Consider the following 17,150-nt stretch of genomic DNA (forward strand, 5'->3'; position numbering starts at 1 on the left):
TACCGTCGTGTCTCGCGCTGAGGAAAACAAAGAGATTAAGATCCAAAGGAGACCGTAAAAGTTTTTAGCGCCGTGGTATATTTTACTTGTGTGATAGTTTTACGAGAGAGACATAGCAGCGGGACCGTATTCGCGTTCATTCATATCTTCTTACAAACGAAAAAAATATTTATTAGCAACGCAAGAAAATCCGGGCGTTTTAAAGAATTTTAAGCGCTTTAACGAGCTTAATGAGATCAAAGCGCTCGATTCTGTGCGAAAAAAAAAGAAACTTGCCTTCGGGCACCGTGCAATCGATGGAAGAAATTCGATTAATGAACGTGAATGAGTGGAACGAGTGTCTTTCAAGCGCGATCGAGAGAGAAGTCGAGAGCCCAAAGACATCATCAGGCGTTCAACTTTAATCAAACGACGGCAAAAGCGGTTGCTTTTTATAACGCGAAAGACATTAGAATGTTCTTTACACAGAATTCCTCGATAATGTTAATTAAATATCTGTCGAATGCACTAAAAAATCTTAACCACCTGATCTATACGCTCTGCGTGAAAGAGCTATTGCCAAGCGGAATATCAATTGCCCCGATTTAGTTTCGAACGAATTGCTCCCGTCGCGTTCTCGAGTAACTCACCGTAAATTGTTAATTAATTGAGAGAAAAAATTTTGGTTATTTATTCTTCAACCCTTTAAAATGTAGAATTAAAGGTAAGATTTTTTCCGACTTTTAGCGATACGAGGTATTGAAGATCTCGTATGTTTCGTACCGTAATTCTCGCAGACGAGATGCCGATCACGTTTCGACTTTGCGAGTCTCGGTTTCGTATAGAACCACGGAAATAAAAGCACGGCGCATTCAGCAAAAATACGGGCTTCAAGTTACAAACGATTTAAGACGCACGTCGTTGTTTTTCTTTTTTTTTACCTTTTAGAAAATTTATAATAAAAAATTTGGGACTCACCGGTCTGCATGAACGTCAGCGGAGTTGAAGAGTTCTGCCGGTGACTGTAACATACAGAAGAAAATATTAATGTAGACGACATGAAAGTATATTAATTAATACGATTATTAAAAAAAATAAATAAAAGTTTTTATTTTCTTAATAAAGATTTTATTAAAATAATTTATATTTACCTATAAGTTGCTCCGCCGATGCATGTTGCCCTTCCCGGGCCTGCTCCTCCTCTCAGATGGGACGTGTCATCCATCCTTCCGAGCACTGGTGGACACTCGCGAGATAGTCTACAGCACTCTCGTTGAACTCGACGCAAAAAATAGGCTGCAACGTAAAGCAAAGTCCAAGTCTTTTAATTCCCATGCGGCGTAATGAGACGGGTCGTGATGTGCCCTGCGCGCTTTACAAGACTTCAAGTTCCACAAAAATCACTAAGTCGAAACGAGTTGAGAATCTCTGCCCGCGACGGAGAAGACGCGCGAGGTGCAGAATTTACGCACACACAATGGCGATCGCCGGAACTCGCTGAATACCGCTGAAGGAGATGGCGAAAGAAACGGATTGGTAAAGCTGATCGCGGCCGACGCGGCTAATATCAGATCGGACGCTTCGTACCCGCTCTAACCTTGTCGTTCCGAAGCACTCTTACGACGCACGAAACCGAGCACAAGACGACGAGTGGAACGACAGGAGGACAGAATCTGATCGCGCGTTTCTTAGTCGACGACGTCGACACTTATTCGTATGCGAGACTGTTCTTCTTGCGACCGAAAATACGTGTAATTGCGGAGCGATTACCGACACGTCCGCACGCCCGAGGCTCCGCAATAGAACTGACCGTAAGAGATTTCGGCCCTTAGATAGAAAGAAACACCCGCGTAAAAGAAGTGAGACGGCAATATGTCCGATCGTCGCTGTCCTTCTCGCGCGAATAATACACATCGAATGTTTCATGACCGCTGGGCTCGCTGCGTAACCTTGTCGTTCCGGAACACACTCTCGACGCACGAAACCGAGCACAAGACGACGAGTGGAACGACAAAGGAGGACAGAATATGATCGCCCGTGTCCTAGTCGACGACGTCGACACTTATCCGTACGCGAGACTGACCTCCCTGCGACCGAAAACACGCGTAATTGCGGAGGGATTACCGACACGTCCTCACGCCCGAGGCTCCGCAATTGAACTGACCGTGAGAGACTTCGGCCCTTAGACAGAAAGATTTTCATGCACGTCGTATCGTCGCCCGACTACGAATACGTAAAACATACGTAGATACCTCGATATCCGTCTCGAAAACCGAAAGCCGCTCTGCACGGGGCCAGCGTGTCTCCTTAACTGAGCAACGGGACGAGTAGATCGTGATCAGGCGATCGATGGAGCGCTGTGATTGGTCGACGCTAGGGTCACCCATCACTTGTCGCATAGTTGTCGCTTAGCCTATGGCTGGTGGTTGCGGGGTGAGGCGGGGAAGCGAAGACCGTCTTTGCCTGGAACATATTAATTAAATGTTAAAATTATACCAAACCTCAAAATTTTTAATATTGTAAGAGTTTTTTTTGTATTATTTAAAAAATATATTGAATAAAAATTATACTGAAAAAGATGAATGTTTTATTTTATTCTCTTATTTGCATACAACTTTGAGCCGCGTGAGAATTTTAAAATCTTATTTTCAACACATGCATTTCGTTCTTTTAAAAACTAATTGAAAACCTCAAAGTTGCTACATTACCGCAAAAATAGCACGTCTTTCATACACGCGCGATGTTAATTAACTCAAGGCGCAAGAAATTTCGATGCACGTAGATTAATCTGTTTTATTTATCACGAAATTAAAACCACGAGACAGCGCAAATGTGAAATGCATTTATTATTGGGATACCGCCTATCGAAATGGAACTTGCGTGAAAGGTTTTTTTTCTTTTATTTCTCTGTCGTTGCCCAAACGTATATCCCGCGAGCCTGCTGTCGCGTCTCTGAGTGATCTCCAACGGTAAAATCACAAGACATGGGTGCACTTCGGCGCCGATGGAAGCAGTACGATAGCTCCTTATTCTAAGAAAATGGAATACAGATGGACCGGGCTAAGTCCTTTGCTCGGTGCCGGAGCCATCTCTTTGCTTCTTCTTAGAATTCCCTTTCCGCGCGCCGTCATGACCGCACAAACACAATTCTCATTTTTATGCCAAGAGTGGAAGATGAAGATAAGGAGAATAAGGATGACGGACAATCTAATAGAATGAAATGAACGAAGGGACGAACGAACGAGCGAGAAAGACCGTAGATCTTTTCGCGAAGTTATAGCTATTATTCCCGCTGTGTTTCCCATTCTCTAGAGATGTTTTTTTTTTCTTTCTTTCTTTTCTGAAAACTTATGAGGCTACAGCGAATGGGAGAGATCTATCGCGACCCGTAAAAATTTATTCCGACAGCCATGTTTTATTTAGGAAATGTATGAATGTTATTAGGGAATGTAGAATTTCAATAAGATCCGGTATTTGGAGCATGCGTGCATTCTCAAATGTGACCGCCGCCGGCGTCGTCTATTCGCCGATCGTGAATAAATCACATTTCTCGTCGTTCGTTGGGAAAGCATTAACGATTACGTGAGAGTAAACAATAAAACAATCGCGATTGAATCGTAAGTTTTGCAATTATATAACGTTATATCGCTGGACAAATAATAATAAATTCATGGTACTTTCACAATTCGATTTCGCGATAATAAAGCCGCAAAAATGTGTTAATAATTATAGCAAACGAGCTAACCCGATATGTGCCACTTGAAGATATTCATTCACGCGGACACGAATCGATGCGAAAAACACGATTAATTACGCACGTTAATTAATACGCTGAAGTAGTCCGTTAATTTACTCGGCACTCCCCGTGCGTCATATTTACACGCAAATCCGTCTTTTTCTTTTGCCTGCGTGGGCAAAAAAAAAAAGAAACAAAAAAAAAAAGAAATATTAATAAACTCAGTAAATGCGATACGACAGTTACGCGAGATTATGCGCGTTTAATTAACGCCCTTATTTTTATGTTATATCCCGACATTCTCCACTTCCGTGATATTTGCGAGCGACAAAAATGTTATAAATATCAGATTGTTAATTACAAGTGATTTCCACGTCCCGTGCAATACATCTCGATAAAGTTCTCGATTCCCGTTCATTCGAACGCGGAATTAATTTTAGATGAAAATTTCAGCGAAATCGAATTTTTTTTTCTCTCTCACTTTTTCTAATAAATCATACGCATTCGGGCGTACCCGTTGTCATTAAAGTGAGATTGAAAGGGGGAGATTAAAAATCGACTCGTCGCTCCGTTTCGTGACGCGCTTCTTGCGCGCGTGAATGATGCGTGGCGTTGTCTTGTCGCGTTTCAAGACAATAGCGCTGTCTCGTGTCGCACGGAAGCTCGAACCGCAACGGTACCGTCTATCAAAGCCGCATCATCTGTATCCCGGTAATTGGTGGAAGTATACCTGTGCGCGTGAGAGTGAGCGAGGCGGGTCAGAAGGTAAAGCGGCGTGGAAGAGTCAACACGGATATAACACAGAGAATGGATCGACCTCTGGTGAATCTCTTTACTTATTCCACCAAATCGGTGAAGTATAATACATTAGCCGAGAATTTTACGATACTCACGACCGGCACGCGATCTCGAACTCGACACGGACGGCGGCTCGTGCGCAATTCAATTAATTATCACTATTAATTAACATTACTCATTAATTATACGAGCGTACACGACTAATTGTCAATTGTTTGCTACGTAGATTGTTATTAACTGACTATATAATATATAATAATAATAATAATTTAGCTAATTTCAACGGTTAGCCTATTGTTCGCGATGACTAAAGCTGACAACATGGTCTCCGTTAAAAAAAAAAAATAAAAAAAAATAAATAAATAAATAAATAAAAAACGAATTAATACGTCAGAAAAAAAAAAAGAATATCAAAGCTTTCTGAGACATTTCTCGTTTTTCGCTTTTTCATTAACAACGCACGGATAGAACGCACCGCTGGACCGTGCCGCGTACAAGCGGCTAGAAATTTAATTTGCATGACACACCGCATGTAACTGTCGTACCTTCGCCACGGCGACGTTTCATTACGAAATAATATAATAGAACGCGTCGTTTCTGGCGCAAGTTTGCCGCGGCGCAAAGTACCGTAATGGATGCAAGGCTCGTCAAAATTTAATTCAATTCGCGTTTATCGACTCGGTGAGATACCGTCGCTCGCAATTGCGTTACAGTGCTGCAGGACGCAGTCCCAATTGCGTCCGCGTAAATACTTGGCGCGGCTCGTTACCAGATCTCTCGCGGAGTATCGTTATGCGTGCACAATGTGTTTCCATTGGGTTCGATCCACGTTATATCCGGGGACCGCGTCGTTTATTCGAGCATTCTATTAAAATGCACTACGCTACCAGTTGTTTCACCGGAGGTACACGGAACCTCGAATTCGTTCACCAAACCGCTTCCCCGGGCAGGCTCAACGCGAACGTTATTATTCCCCTTCAATCGATAATCGGTACATTACAATTTATTATTAAGTTACTAAAAAAATTAATATTTTAGATTAAAATAAATAAAAAAAAATAAACGAGAAAAGCTGAGTAAAATTTTATCTTTAACCGCAATGATTACGTTTCTGTTCGAAACTGTTATATTCGTGAATTAATGTAAATTAAAGCATTCCTCGAGTAAAAGTTGTGCAGTATCGGTAAAATAAAATATAAAAAAATAAAAAAAGTTGCAAACTACACCGAGCCGTACGTGCACGTCTTGCAGCGAGATAGACCGTTACGTTTGAGAATCCTTTTCGCTAAACGAATACGAAATAACGAAGCTCGAAGAGTGAAGTTTCTCCGCGAGCAGCGAGATTATCAGCCCGCTAATAAGAGGCGTGACTCCGCTCTTCCGTCAACAATTTTCCACTATCGTCGTCGTTGTTGTTCCCGGTGTAACATCGCGGTCCCGAAGATCGTCGCAAATTGCGGGGGCGTGCTACGCACGTGCACGTGCATCGGATAACCGGGACGATCGCGTCGTAAATTGTCGACCGCCGATGGGCGAAGGGCGACGATAGGACGCAAATGCACCCAGCGACGGATCCGTAGCTCTGGCACGGCGTAGGAACGAAGGTGCGATTCCCGATAGTGCTCGCGTGGAAATTGAATTCCGGCGGAAACGAAGAGGAGAGAGAGAGAGAGAGAGAGAGAGTGCTCGGCCGTCCGCCGACGGCACCGACCAAAACTACATTGTCCGAGTGCCGCGTCGAGGGACCGCATCCTCGTCGCCGGCGGCGATGCCGCGCAACGAGAATTAGCGTAACACGGCCAGTTCCCTGACGAAGGAAGCCCGGTCGGCGCATTTTTTTGGGTAGAGATAAATTCGCGCGATTTGCAACGCACCGACGCTTTCAGGGTCTCTCGCGAATAGATGACAGTTAAGCTAGATCGTATTAATTTCAGACGCAAAGGCCACCAGGTTTCCCATGACTTTGACGTTACCATCGCGATACGTTGCGGCGAGGTGAATCGACTACGGATTCGCTATAACCCGTTAAAACTTGTCGCGTAATCCACGCAACGTTCCAATCCGCATCTCCGGCAAGGACTTCGAAAGTTAACTCCCTGGTTCTCTACGCTCGCTCCGTTCCAATTACAGGATTGAAGCCGGATGGTGGCGGCGTCGTACGAGTGCAAACTCGTAAACGTAACAACTATCTGTATATAATTTGTATTTGTACTCACGTGCATAATGCCACCGAAATTTCGCTCTTTCTCTCCTTCTCTTTCTCTTTCTCTCTCCCTCTGTCTCTGTCTCTCTATATCGCTCTTCCTCGCCCGGTGAAGCTACCGCTGCATCTTGTCGCATCGCCGGGCGCGTCCGTCGTATTTGCGCAATCGTTCACGTTCCCTCGCGTGTGTGCAAACAGAATGTATATCTGCACACACTCGACGGGGAGTGTGTGCAGCCGTGCGACAGATCCGCATTTACGTGCAACCACCCGTTGTGTATCCCCGCGCAGGAGCTTACGTATCGCGCGTGTTACGACGACGCATATTTTGTAACGACTGAGCATTCCCGTCGGCATTATATCCCTTAACCTTAAACGAACCGCATGTCGCACACCTTCACGCGTGTCAGCCGTATCAAAGAGAAAAAAAAAAAAACCATTTTTTTTTATCAGCAAGACAGCCTTTTATCTTGATAAAAAATTGAATCTCTCTTTTTCATTTTTCCCCTTTTTTTTAACGACTCATCGGTTCAGTCGTTTTCACTTAAATTAGGGAGATTCTTTTCACTCGCGCAAATTATTTCATTAACGTCTCCTCGTCGCTTTAACGTCCGAATTTAATTGGCGGATTAATTTTTCAAAATGCACTCGAATCTGAACGTAATTAATTATTTGATTTATTTCCGATCGCAAGGAAGTGTCCACTTAATTTTACGCACTTTAAATATTTTTATGTTACAAGGTGTATAAATTACGCGTGGGATAAATAAATCCGTTAAAACCTCGGGAATCTGATTTGTCAAAAATTTTTTGCAAAAGGACGATAAATGCGGAGCGGAATAATACCTCATTGCGCGCGTGTTGGTAGTCACATTTAACACGTTAATCGTTAATCCCGGAATAAACGCGGCGAATTTTTTTGCGCGCGATCGCGCGGTATACACTTTACAACAACCCGTTCATAAATTATTATTATCATTATTTGTACACGCTGTGCATAAAGATACCTTTTTATTTTTTCTCTGGCGTAAAGAAATATGTACAGGATAATTCGAATAACTGAATTATAATTCTCTTCAAAATTCATACGAGAAAAAAAAAGTAATAAAACGAAATTTGTTTGGCTTGAAATATTCTTGTTTTTTTTTCCCCCGCCACGTTCTTTTTTACTCTCAATCTAACAAAGACCGCAATAAATTATCGTACGTTCCATCGCCGTATTTCGATTACGTTATTCGAGTTTGAAGCCGTAATATTATCTCCAAGGATAATTTGTTCTAATTAACTGAGGAGCGTAACTTGTTAATAATTCCAACGACTCCGCACAAAACGGGGGTAATGGTTTTTCGATTATGTGCTTCCGGGGCGTAAATTACATCTTCCGCAAGCGGTCCCGGGTTAACGAGACTTTAAGGAAAATCGGCGAGACCCGGCTGTAGGCTTTCACGGCAAATCGTCTTTTGCGCGTGACAGCCGTTGACACCGCTCGAAAGTTTTCCCATCTCCATCATCATCGTGCACGTCTCACGGCGGAGTTTTCGAAAGCTATTCTAATTAACGACCCAACCACTTGCGGAGACTTCTTAACGCGAGTCGAAGAAGACACAGACTTTTCGAACTTTTACGAGCGATTATCGTAAGAAGCGTTACGCGGAGGCTAAGTAGTCGCGCAATTATCTCGCCAGATGTTCGCCGTTTTCACGTTCAATCTATTTAATCGCGTAAAATCATATCCCCACGGCGAATTCTTTTTCTCAGAAAACTCCACGGCGCGCGATGACGCGAGCGAAGGTCCGAAATTTGATCCTTCGTAGCACAACTACCGCTTTTTCGACAATGCGCGATGCGCAAGCGAAACGAACGATTCACCTCCGACAGATTTTCTAAAATCGACAAGCTCGGCAAATAATTCCATTGCTCGATCAAAATTACTCGGCCAGGGGGATAGTTCTTTCAAAGAAAGGTTTTACGCTTCTTTTATTTCGCCGCCCGTTTCGCTCGTAAGGAGCCGCGCGGTGATTGGCGAGCAAAAGTACACCGCGGAGAATGGACTCGAGGTCGTAGAAAAGAAGAAAGGAAAATGTCCGGGGCCACCCTGCATCCGTCGAAACCGATCGGCAGGATCGTGAAAAATCAGTCGCTATCGGATCGGGTATTTCTTTCGTGGATTTCCATTTAAATTTTTCTTTTTTTCTCTCTCTCTCTCTCTCACTATTATCCGACCGACTGGCTAATAAAACTTACGCGAAGATCAATGAGCTGATTTCCTACAGAGCGGTGGCGTGTATTTTATTCGGGAGGATCGGACCGACCGAATCGATCGGAACTCGGCGATGAGTCGACGACGGGGATTCCGCGCCTCGGCCGAGAAAATAAGCAGAGATTACGTTCTCGTGGGGATAAAGGCGGTATATATCGAAATGAGTTTTTCGGGAGCAACTATTTGAAAAGGCGCGTTCCCACAGTTCCGCTTCTCCGGTCCTGCTGTTCCTCTTATCTGCCGATACTACCAGCAGTTCGAATGATTAAATGAACCCCGGAACTCAACGAATTAAAGTATCTCAAGATAACGCTATTTTTACGAACCTTATTCTTACACGAGATATATTTGTACACGTAAATCGCGAGGGAAATGGCACGTTTTATAAAAACCCCGTGTTTCTGAAAGGTCTATAAAAATTTCATCCGTGCTCGAATTATCATAAAACGTCCGCCACCTATTTAATCTTCCTCATTCGCGTGAATTATTCGAAAAGAGTGATATAACTACGCGCGCCTAGTTTACGTTCGAGGTATTCTTTTGCAAATGTCGCATCAATTATTTAATTACCTAAGTTTTTACTCGAGCGCGATGCATTTAATACATCTTTAACGATGGATTTGAATTTTATGTGCCCAGCTTCAGTTAGAACGCTGGTCTCGTTATCTGCCTCCTCTAACCGCGTGGAGAGAAATTAAAATGCAAATAACACATGTGTCTCGCGAGATTACGCAATGCCGCGCGTCTCTGAAATAAGAATGGCCGTGTTTAAGGCAGTCATTTTGATAAACGCCCCGTCCCCGAGTGCCGACAGCCAGTTGGCAGGCTGCTCCCTCGGTGGAACGGCAAATTTGAATAACGTCGGAGCGTGAGGAAACCCGAGCCGCCGCCGCGGTATTAATTCAAGACTCCATGCATCGTGCTCACAGCACGCGATTAAACAGAGGCTCGTGTCGCGCGGCACTAAGTGCGCTCGCGCAATATCGCGCATTTATACATCTGTCCCATATCGCATTGAAAAAATTTCGTCGGGCCTTGGCGCACGTACGCCCGATTATTTGACAAGCTCACGCGAGAGCCAAGCGCGATTGCGCCTTATACGCCGCTCGTACAATATATGAATGACGTGTGCGCGCGTTTTTCTCGAACCGAGAGTGGAGAAGCCCCAACGCGCGAATATAGGCGCGCATATGGAACGTATTTAAAAGCGAAAGAATATCGCGTCGATTTGCCAGGCGCAGGAAGCCGCCGATTGATTCATTGGGAGGCGAAAGGGCGAGCGAAACGAGAGCAGCCGAGAAAAACGCCCAACCCAATTCAACCACTGGAAAATAAGCTCAGATTATGTTAGCATGTGGCGGCGGTGGCGGCGACAGTAATATCGCGGAATTTCCACGAGCGTCTCCCTCCGAAGCCGACAGTCCCAGACGTTCTCGCTTACGAGCGCCGTTGAGCCGCAGATTAGGAAAAAAAAAAACTTGTGACCGTCGCGACGGAAAACTCGTCTAGGAAAAAGTAGCTGTCGGAGTTATTATCGGGGACTGAGAGAGAAATAAAAGAATGCCCGGTACGGGGTAAGGCGTTATACGAAAGAATATTCAGAGAAATGACGGACGGGAACTTGGAAAAGTTTACCGTCCATATAACTTTCCCGAACACGTGCGACGGATATATAGCCTTTAACCAAAGTCTTGAATAACTAAGCTGCGTTGTGTTTATCCCCTTTGCTTTTCCAGCGGCACACGAGACGATAAAAGAACAGAAACTCGATAACTGCCGCGTCGAAGAAGTTCCAATACGGTAATCGATAATTGCAATAAGCGTTCGACTTTAGACGTTAACTTTTGTTGTCGGTGATTATAATTTTTGTCACTTAACTTTTTTTTCTTTTACGACATCTTTCTTGTTAAATATAAAAATTAGCTCTTTCGATAAAACATTATATTAAAAATTAAACGTTATTCGATTTCGTCAGCCTTTTATAAGCTTTATAAAGACCGTTTATGTAGTCGATAATTGATGGACGCAATGTGTAACGCAGCGATGCATATTGTCGACAGTATTTTAATGCTTTACACGGTATCCCCTAAAATTTGTATTCCCTATTGCAATTGATTTCCCCGATATTTCACTAGAACGATTAAATGCACGCGCGTTGCGGTAAAGTAATTTCATATTTAAATGATAAATACCATGACACATGGCAGTCTTGGTGTCGCGAACTAATCCCCGTTTCCGAGCGTATTTGTACAAATTAACGCGATTAAGTAGATCGTATTATTTAGAGTGGTGTACTTCTTTTTTTGTTTGAGAAAAAAAATTTACGACAAGGAAGATATCGAGAGATTTAAGAGAGACGCAACAAAATCGCGAAACTGGGGAAAAAAAATGCGAACGACCAACGTAAAAGTGAAGCAGATTTTGGTTGGCAGATATCAATAAATCAGTCGATATGTTAAGTATTAAGTAATTAATTCTCGGTTTTCAAACTGATTAGTATTAACTAATTTGCGAATAAATTTTATGTTCCGTGCAATATTTTTTATACTTTGCGAACGTCATCCCATTAAATAAGCCATAAGACGGTTGTTGTTGCGCTGTTGACGTATGTACGACGAATAATTAAACGAACCGACGCAACGGCGACTCGCATGTCATCTCGAACGTATCCGCCGCGAATCAATCGGCGTAAAAATCAAGAGAATTTTTGTTTCCCCTCGCCGAAGTCGCGTGACTCGTTCTTACGCTTCGTCTAGACGTTCTTCGAAACTTTTCCGATGAACGACGGTTTCATGTTGGGAATCGCCAAGTGCTCGATCGCACTTGAGATAAACGCGAAACTGATGTGCTTCGAAATATTGTTGAAGCTGGCGCTCGACCGTCGCAAGAATGAGAAACGCGAAACGTGCAAAGAATCTCCCGGTATTTAGATATCGCGTGTTACACACGCAATTAGATAAATAATTTAAGTTTTAACTAGCTTTTTTCTTTTGCAACGTCGCAGCGAAACCCTGAGAAGAACTGAGACAATCGCGCCAGAACCTTCGACGCCAATCTTATTTGCATGGTTATAGGTATATTTCGATCGATCCATCAGGCCACCACCGTCTCCGAATAATAACGACCGGTAATTACACATCTCGACGTTCGACGGCTTGATTTAAAAAGCCAAGAGGTATATTAGTTCTAACGAAGGACGCGAGTTAGTTTATTTTCGCGCGGATAAAAATATATTCCGCGAAAGAACATGTCCCCGAGAAAAGCGCGGATGTCGAGAAACTTACCGTATACTTTTCCTCTCGGCTCTGGAGACGGGAAAAAGTTACGGAACTACTCGCGATCGGGATAATATCCTGATTAGACAGGCGGGAGATCACGTGGATATCCGGTACAGTTGGACTTTTCTGCGCGAGACGGGAAAGCACCGCTGCAGTTTGCAAAAGCTAATGGTATACTTGGGACGACGAAAGATTACCATATAAACCACAAAACTCTTCATGTTCTCTCGCAGTTCTATCGATCCCGGGGCGTTCGCGTCTCCTACGCCCTTTGCCCTTTGTCCCTTCCTTTCCGTTCTGCCATAACACATTCGGTTCAGCTGACGCGAAGCGCAAAGCGTTTTGCTCACGGCACGTGTGTTTTAGAGGGTGGGTCTGCTGTCTGGTCACCAATTAAGATGTAATTCCAATAAAATATTTTGGTGGAAAGTAAAACCCTATCGCTTGGAACTTCCGAAAGCGTGCAAAACGACAATTTTGCGATTTCAGCGCGCGAAGCCAATACTTTTCGTCGCGTTCGCACGTATTAAAAAAAAAATGCGCTTATGACAAACGCATACTGCGCGAACTCGAAATTCGACAAATAAATCAACGAGATATTTATTGATCTGTGCCCTTCTATCTTTTCCAATCTTTTTTCTCCGACCGCGAAGAATAATTCGTTCGCTTAAATACAAAGCCTCGAAGGGGAGTTTTTTTTATTTCAGCAACACATTTGTCTTAAGAAGAAACGCTGTTATCGATTGTCTCTCTCGCTATAATACTGATTCTCGCTGAAATAAATTCAATTCACCAAATAAACCGTCTCTGCACTGCGACAACCTTTTTCCCTCATTTTTTTTTCTTTTTCTTTCTTTTTTTTTTTTTAATCAGCCGCTTTTGATCAAAACGCATTTTTGTTTTACGTCTGTAACCATGATCCAAGTAAACGTGTAAGAGAAACGTAACGTCCCATTCTCCGATCGGTGACGTAAAGAGAAACGATTCCGAATCTCACCCGCCCACGGCGTTCGTATAAAAATTTGATCGCTTTCACGGGACAATCGGGTTTTTCAGTGACACGTACCTCCGTACTGAATTTACCGAGTAAATCCGTCGCGCAGTAAATCACACGGCAGTTGATACGAGCTTGGCGAGCGCCGTAGAACAATAATTCTCCGCTCCGCTCTCTCAGTGACTCTTTCCGCCGCGTTTTTTCTCGCCGCGGGCACTTTTCACGCGCGGAATAACCCGATCTCGCTGCACGCACGACCGATAATTAATTACTACGTCAAATGTCCGCTTTTTGTTTCTGTTTCAGTTACGGAGAAGGAGATTCGTCAATGGTAAGTTCGGTTCTAAGAACGTCAATAAGCTATTGTACGAGTTTGCATGAGCTTGAACAGAATGATTAAAGATTCCACTGGCAATCGGAAGAAAGCAATGTGCAAGAAAATTAATTTATGCCAAATTATACGCAAAGTACCATAAAATAATAAGTTTATCTGGGCAAGCAAATTTAACTTTCCGTAATTTTTAACTAAAATCAAATTTCTGTTATAAATTATTTAAATAAATAATTATTTATGCAAAGATTCTTATACGTTATACAGGCACAAAGGATTCCTGAAAGACTGCCCTGATGGACTGCTGACAGAACAGGTATGAGTTCTCCGTGAAATTTTATTCGTATTAACTCTTTCTTCGCAATTTATGGAGGAAAAAAAAAAAAAACTGTTGTAATGCGCGAGTAAAACACGAGGCAAAAAATAAACAGCTGACCGCGATACTCGACGGAAAGCACATTAATCACATGTCACGCGGCAATAGCGCAAGAAAGGGTTAATCGCCCGCGATAATCGATATAACGAATAAAAAGCGCGATGTACATGACGCTCGCGTGATTTCAGGGTTTCATAAAGATCTACAAGCAGTTCTTCCCCCAGGGCGACCCGTCGAAGTTCGCCTCCCTCGTCTTCAGGGTCTTCGACGAGAATGCCGTAAGTTTCTTGTCACGTGTGTAAACGTCGGCGGTTATCCGCGGAAGCTCAATGTGCTTTTCGCGTTCGTCAGGTCGACGTTCGCGTGCTAAGCGCGATCACGCGATGCGCCTCTCGACCGTCTTACTCGAATTATTTTTCTTCCCTCTCGCTGCCCCTCGCAACGTCTTTATTGCTGTTTAACCGGCCGCTTAGGCATTTATTTAGCCGGAACCAGATAAGAACAGGCCTGTTAATTCATTGAACCGATTCACGCGGCCCGTCGTCGAGATAATCCGCGCCGATCGTCGCGGTGTTTAATCAGCGCTCGCTCGCATTCCGTTGGCATTCGCGCGCTACGAGCACGTTTATTGAAAATATTGGGAAACAACCGAGACGGAAATTTCCCTCGGATACTCTCTCGCGAGACTATTCGATTCCTAGTCCGTGGCAGAAAAATACCGAACGCCCGAGGAACGGGAAAACTATTTGCACAATGTATCGGCTCGACTGCTCGGCTCGACTCACACCCGATAGCTGTTCGCCTTTGGAGAAATGCGATCGCAAAAGTGATCCTCGAACGCGCCGCGATCGATAGAAGAGAGCGTCTCGCGTGCGACGAAATAAGGATACGTCGCGTTGTTGTTTCAGGACGGCACGATAGAGTTCGAGGAGTTCATAAGAGCCCTCTCGGTGACGTCGCGCGGCAACCTGGACGAAAAGCTACACTGTGAGTACTTTGTCTTTTGTATTTCTCGAAAAACTTGAATGCAAAAAAGCTGTCTCTCTCGCGCGCTACTTTGTTTATCCGTCTACTGTAGATACGCACTGCGGACAATCGTCGGGATTATTGAGTTCTTTGCTCCAGCGCGATTACGTCAATAATTTTAAATTCAATCTCATTCAAAAAAAAAAAAAAAAAAAAAAAAAATAGAAAGCTATACGCTAGTCACTGATAGCTCTGCTGATAAAAAATCAGAATTGATACCGGAGACGCGGTATTCTAATTGGTTTTACGTTACGACGAGAGCGATCGAAACGGTAAACTTTGGCGGGATTAAATAATATTGAAATGGGATAACTTTCATAATTGATCGCCGAGTGATCAATTAACGCTCTCCAAGAATTATCCTCGAGAAGTGGATTCCGATTATTGCACATAAAATTCGAGACCTATCGAGGGACGCAATGTAAGACGATAAAGCTGCGATTATTTTCCTCGAGGGGGAAACCAACTTATCAATAAGTGATCGCAATCCGAGCAAAAGTAAAGAATGAAGCGTACAGCTTTCGCCGAGAATGTCCGCGGTCGGAGAATCGTCGGAGGGACAACTTACGAGCTCGCAAAGAGAGTCGCGCGCGAAACGAGAGATACGATTTTCCCGGATCCGGACAAAGCGCACCTTCGGATTTGGCGTATCCTTCGGACGCGGGCGCGACAACGGGAAAAGTCAATCGCGTTCTTCTCCCATTCTTCGTATCTTTTCAGGGGCCTTCCGTTTGTACGACGTGGACAACGACGGCTTCATCACGAGGGACGAGATGTACAATATAGTGGACGCGATATATCAGATGGTCGTAAGTGCATCCCTCTTCAAATTATTTTTCGATCAACGAGAACGCAATACAGAGGCGAAGAACGTTTTGTCGGTTTCTCGTCGCTTGTTTCTCGATTTTTGTCGAAACCAGACGTCTACCACGGTGCCTGTCTCGCGATCTTCTCGAAATGGCTGTCTCCGTCCCGTTGACATTACGCGAACTGAATTCGACGACAGTAGAAATACTTAACATACGTCAAGAGTGTTACTCTGCATTCGACAACGATGAGAAAACCGGACGGTTTAAATAAATACTCTATTCGTTCGTTTACTCGCTTATTTTGCATTTGTACGTATGATTATGTCTGGCTTGTTCGTTGTATCCAAATAAGATCACGGCGGGATGAGATTTTCGTGTTTGCTGAGCAGCTTACTAGCTGCGATGCAATCGTAATACATCGCGCGCAGCGCGCTCAATATCGGGTCAATATTTTATCCGAATGGGCGTGTTACGTGTAACCTTAGCGGAAGTTATAATCCTCTTCCGCAGTTTCCGTGGGGCGTGCTACCGAGCGGGTTAGCTAACGTAAACTATAACGTCACCTCGCCCTCGCTGTTGTTCACGACAAGCGCGATGTATGCGGCTTCTTTTGAGTTACAATGCTGCATCCTCGTATTATGGAACGCGCACTCTAATCTTTCGCCGAGCTCGTGACGTTTCACTAAAACTTTAAAGCCCGTATTTATAACCGTTACTCGCAAATCTCGTTTTGAATATCAGAGACGCGGACCGGCGTCTCGCATCTCGGATGCGCCGCATTTTGATTACAGCCGGAGATTAATGAGAGAGCGCGAAACAATTACTTATCGCCGTATCATTCAAGTGTTGCATTTGTCAAAAATTAGATACCTATCTCACGAGTATTTTTTTATTTTTTATTTTTTTTTTTCGATTAAGGATTTATTCGTTGTGTTTTATCCAGGACATTTTATACCTTGCTTTAAGTGATATACATCTTTGAATCAAAAGTTTTCACGGGAAAAGTACGTTCTGCTTTATACCGTAGACGCGGAAAAACTCGGAGAATGTGCAACGAAACCCTCGAGAGGTTCAATGATTTACTTGAACGTTTCGCAAAGTTGTTTTATATGGATACCGCGCACCGATGCAAATTTTAACATAAAATTTGACGCGAGCGTGGTAAAATCCGTCTCGCGACAACGGTTCGCCATTAATCACCTAGAAGTCTCGTTAATATTAATTTCAAAGAGAAATATAGTGACGGAATATGTGTATATAGGCGAGGCATGGCACATGGCAATTCATGCAGGCTGCGGTTGACAAAAGCGCACGAAATTTGACTTTAAAACAATATATAGCCAGGCCAAACTGCGTAATA

General features: G+C 43.7%; 1 protein-coding gene across 1 annotated transcript in view; it reads left to right on the top strand.

Annotated features, from left to right (window-relative positions):
• Nucleotides 1–17,150, top strand: part of LOC139105097 (frequenin-2) — a 43,975-nt gene that overhangs the window by 13,510 nt on the left and 13,315 nt on the right. Inside the window, exons 3-7 of the mRNA XM_070660996.1 lie at nucleotides 13,555–13,579; nucleotides 13,847–13,895; nucleotides 14,144–14,233; nucleotides 14,864–14,942; nucleotides 15,702–15,790. Coding sequence (XP_070517097.1) covers nucleotides 13,555–13,579; nucleotides 13,847–13,895; nucleotides 14,144–14,233; nucleotides 14,864–14,942; nucleotides 15,702–15,790 — 332 coding nt within the window. The remainder of the gene's footprint in view (nucleotides 1–13,554; nucleotides 13,580–13,846; nucleotides 13,896–14,143; nucleotides 14,234–14,863; nucleotides 14,943–15,701; nucleotides 15,791–17,150) is intronic.

Source organism: Cardiocondyla obscurior, linkage group LG08 (assembly GCF_019399895.1).
Source record: "Cardiocondyla obscurior isolate alpha-2009 linkage group LG08, Cobs3.1, whole genome shotgun sequence".
Taxonomy (NCBI): Eukaryota; Metazoa; Arthropoda; class Insecta; order Hymenoptera; family Formicidae; genus Cardiocondyla; species Cardiocondyla obscurior.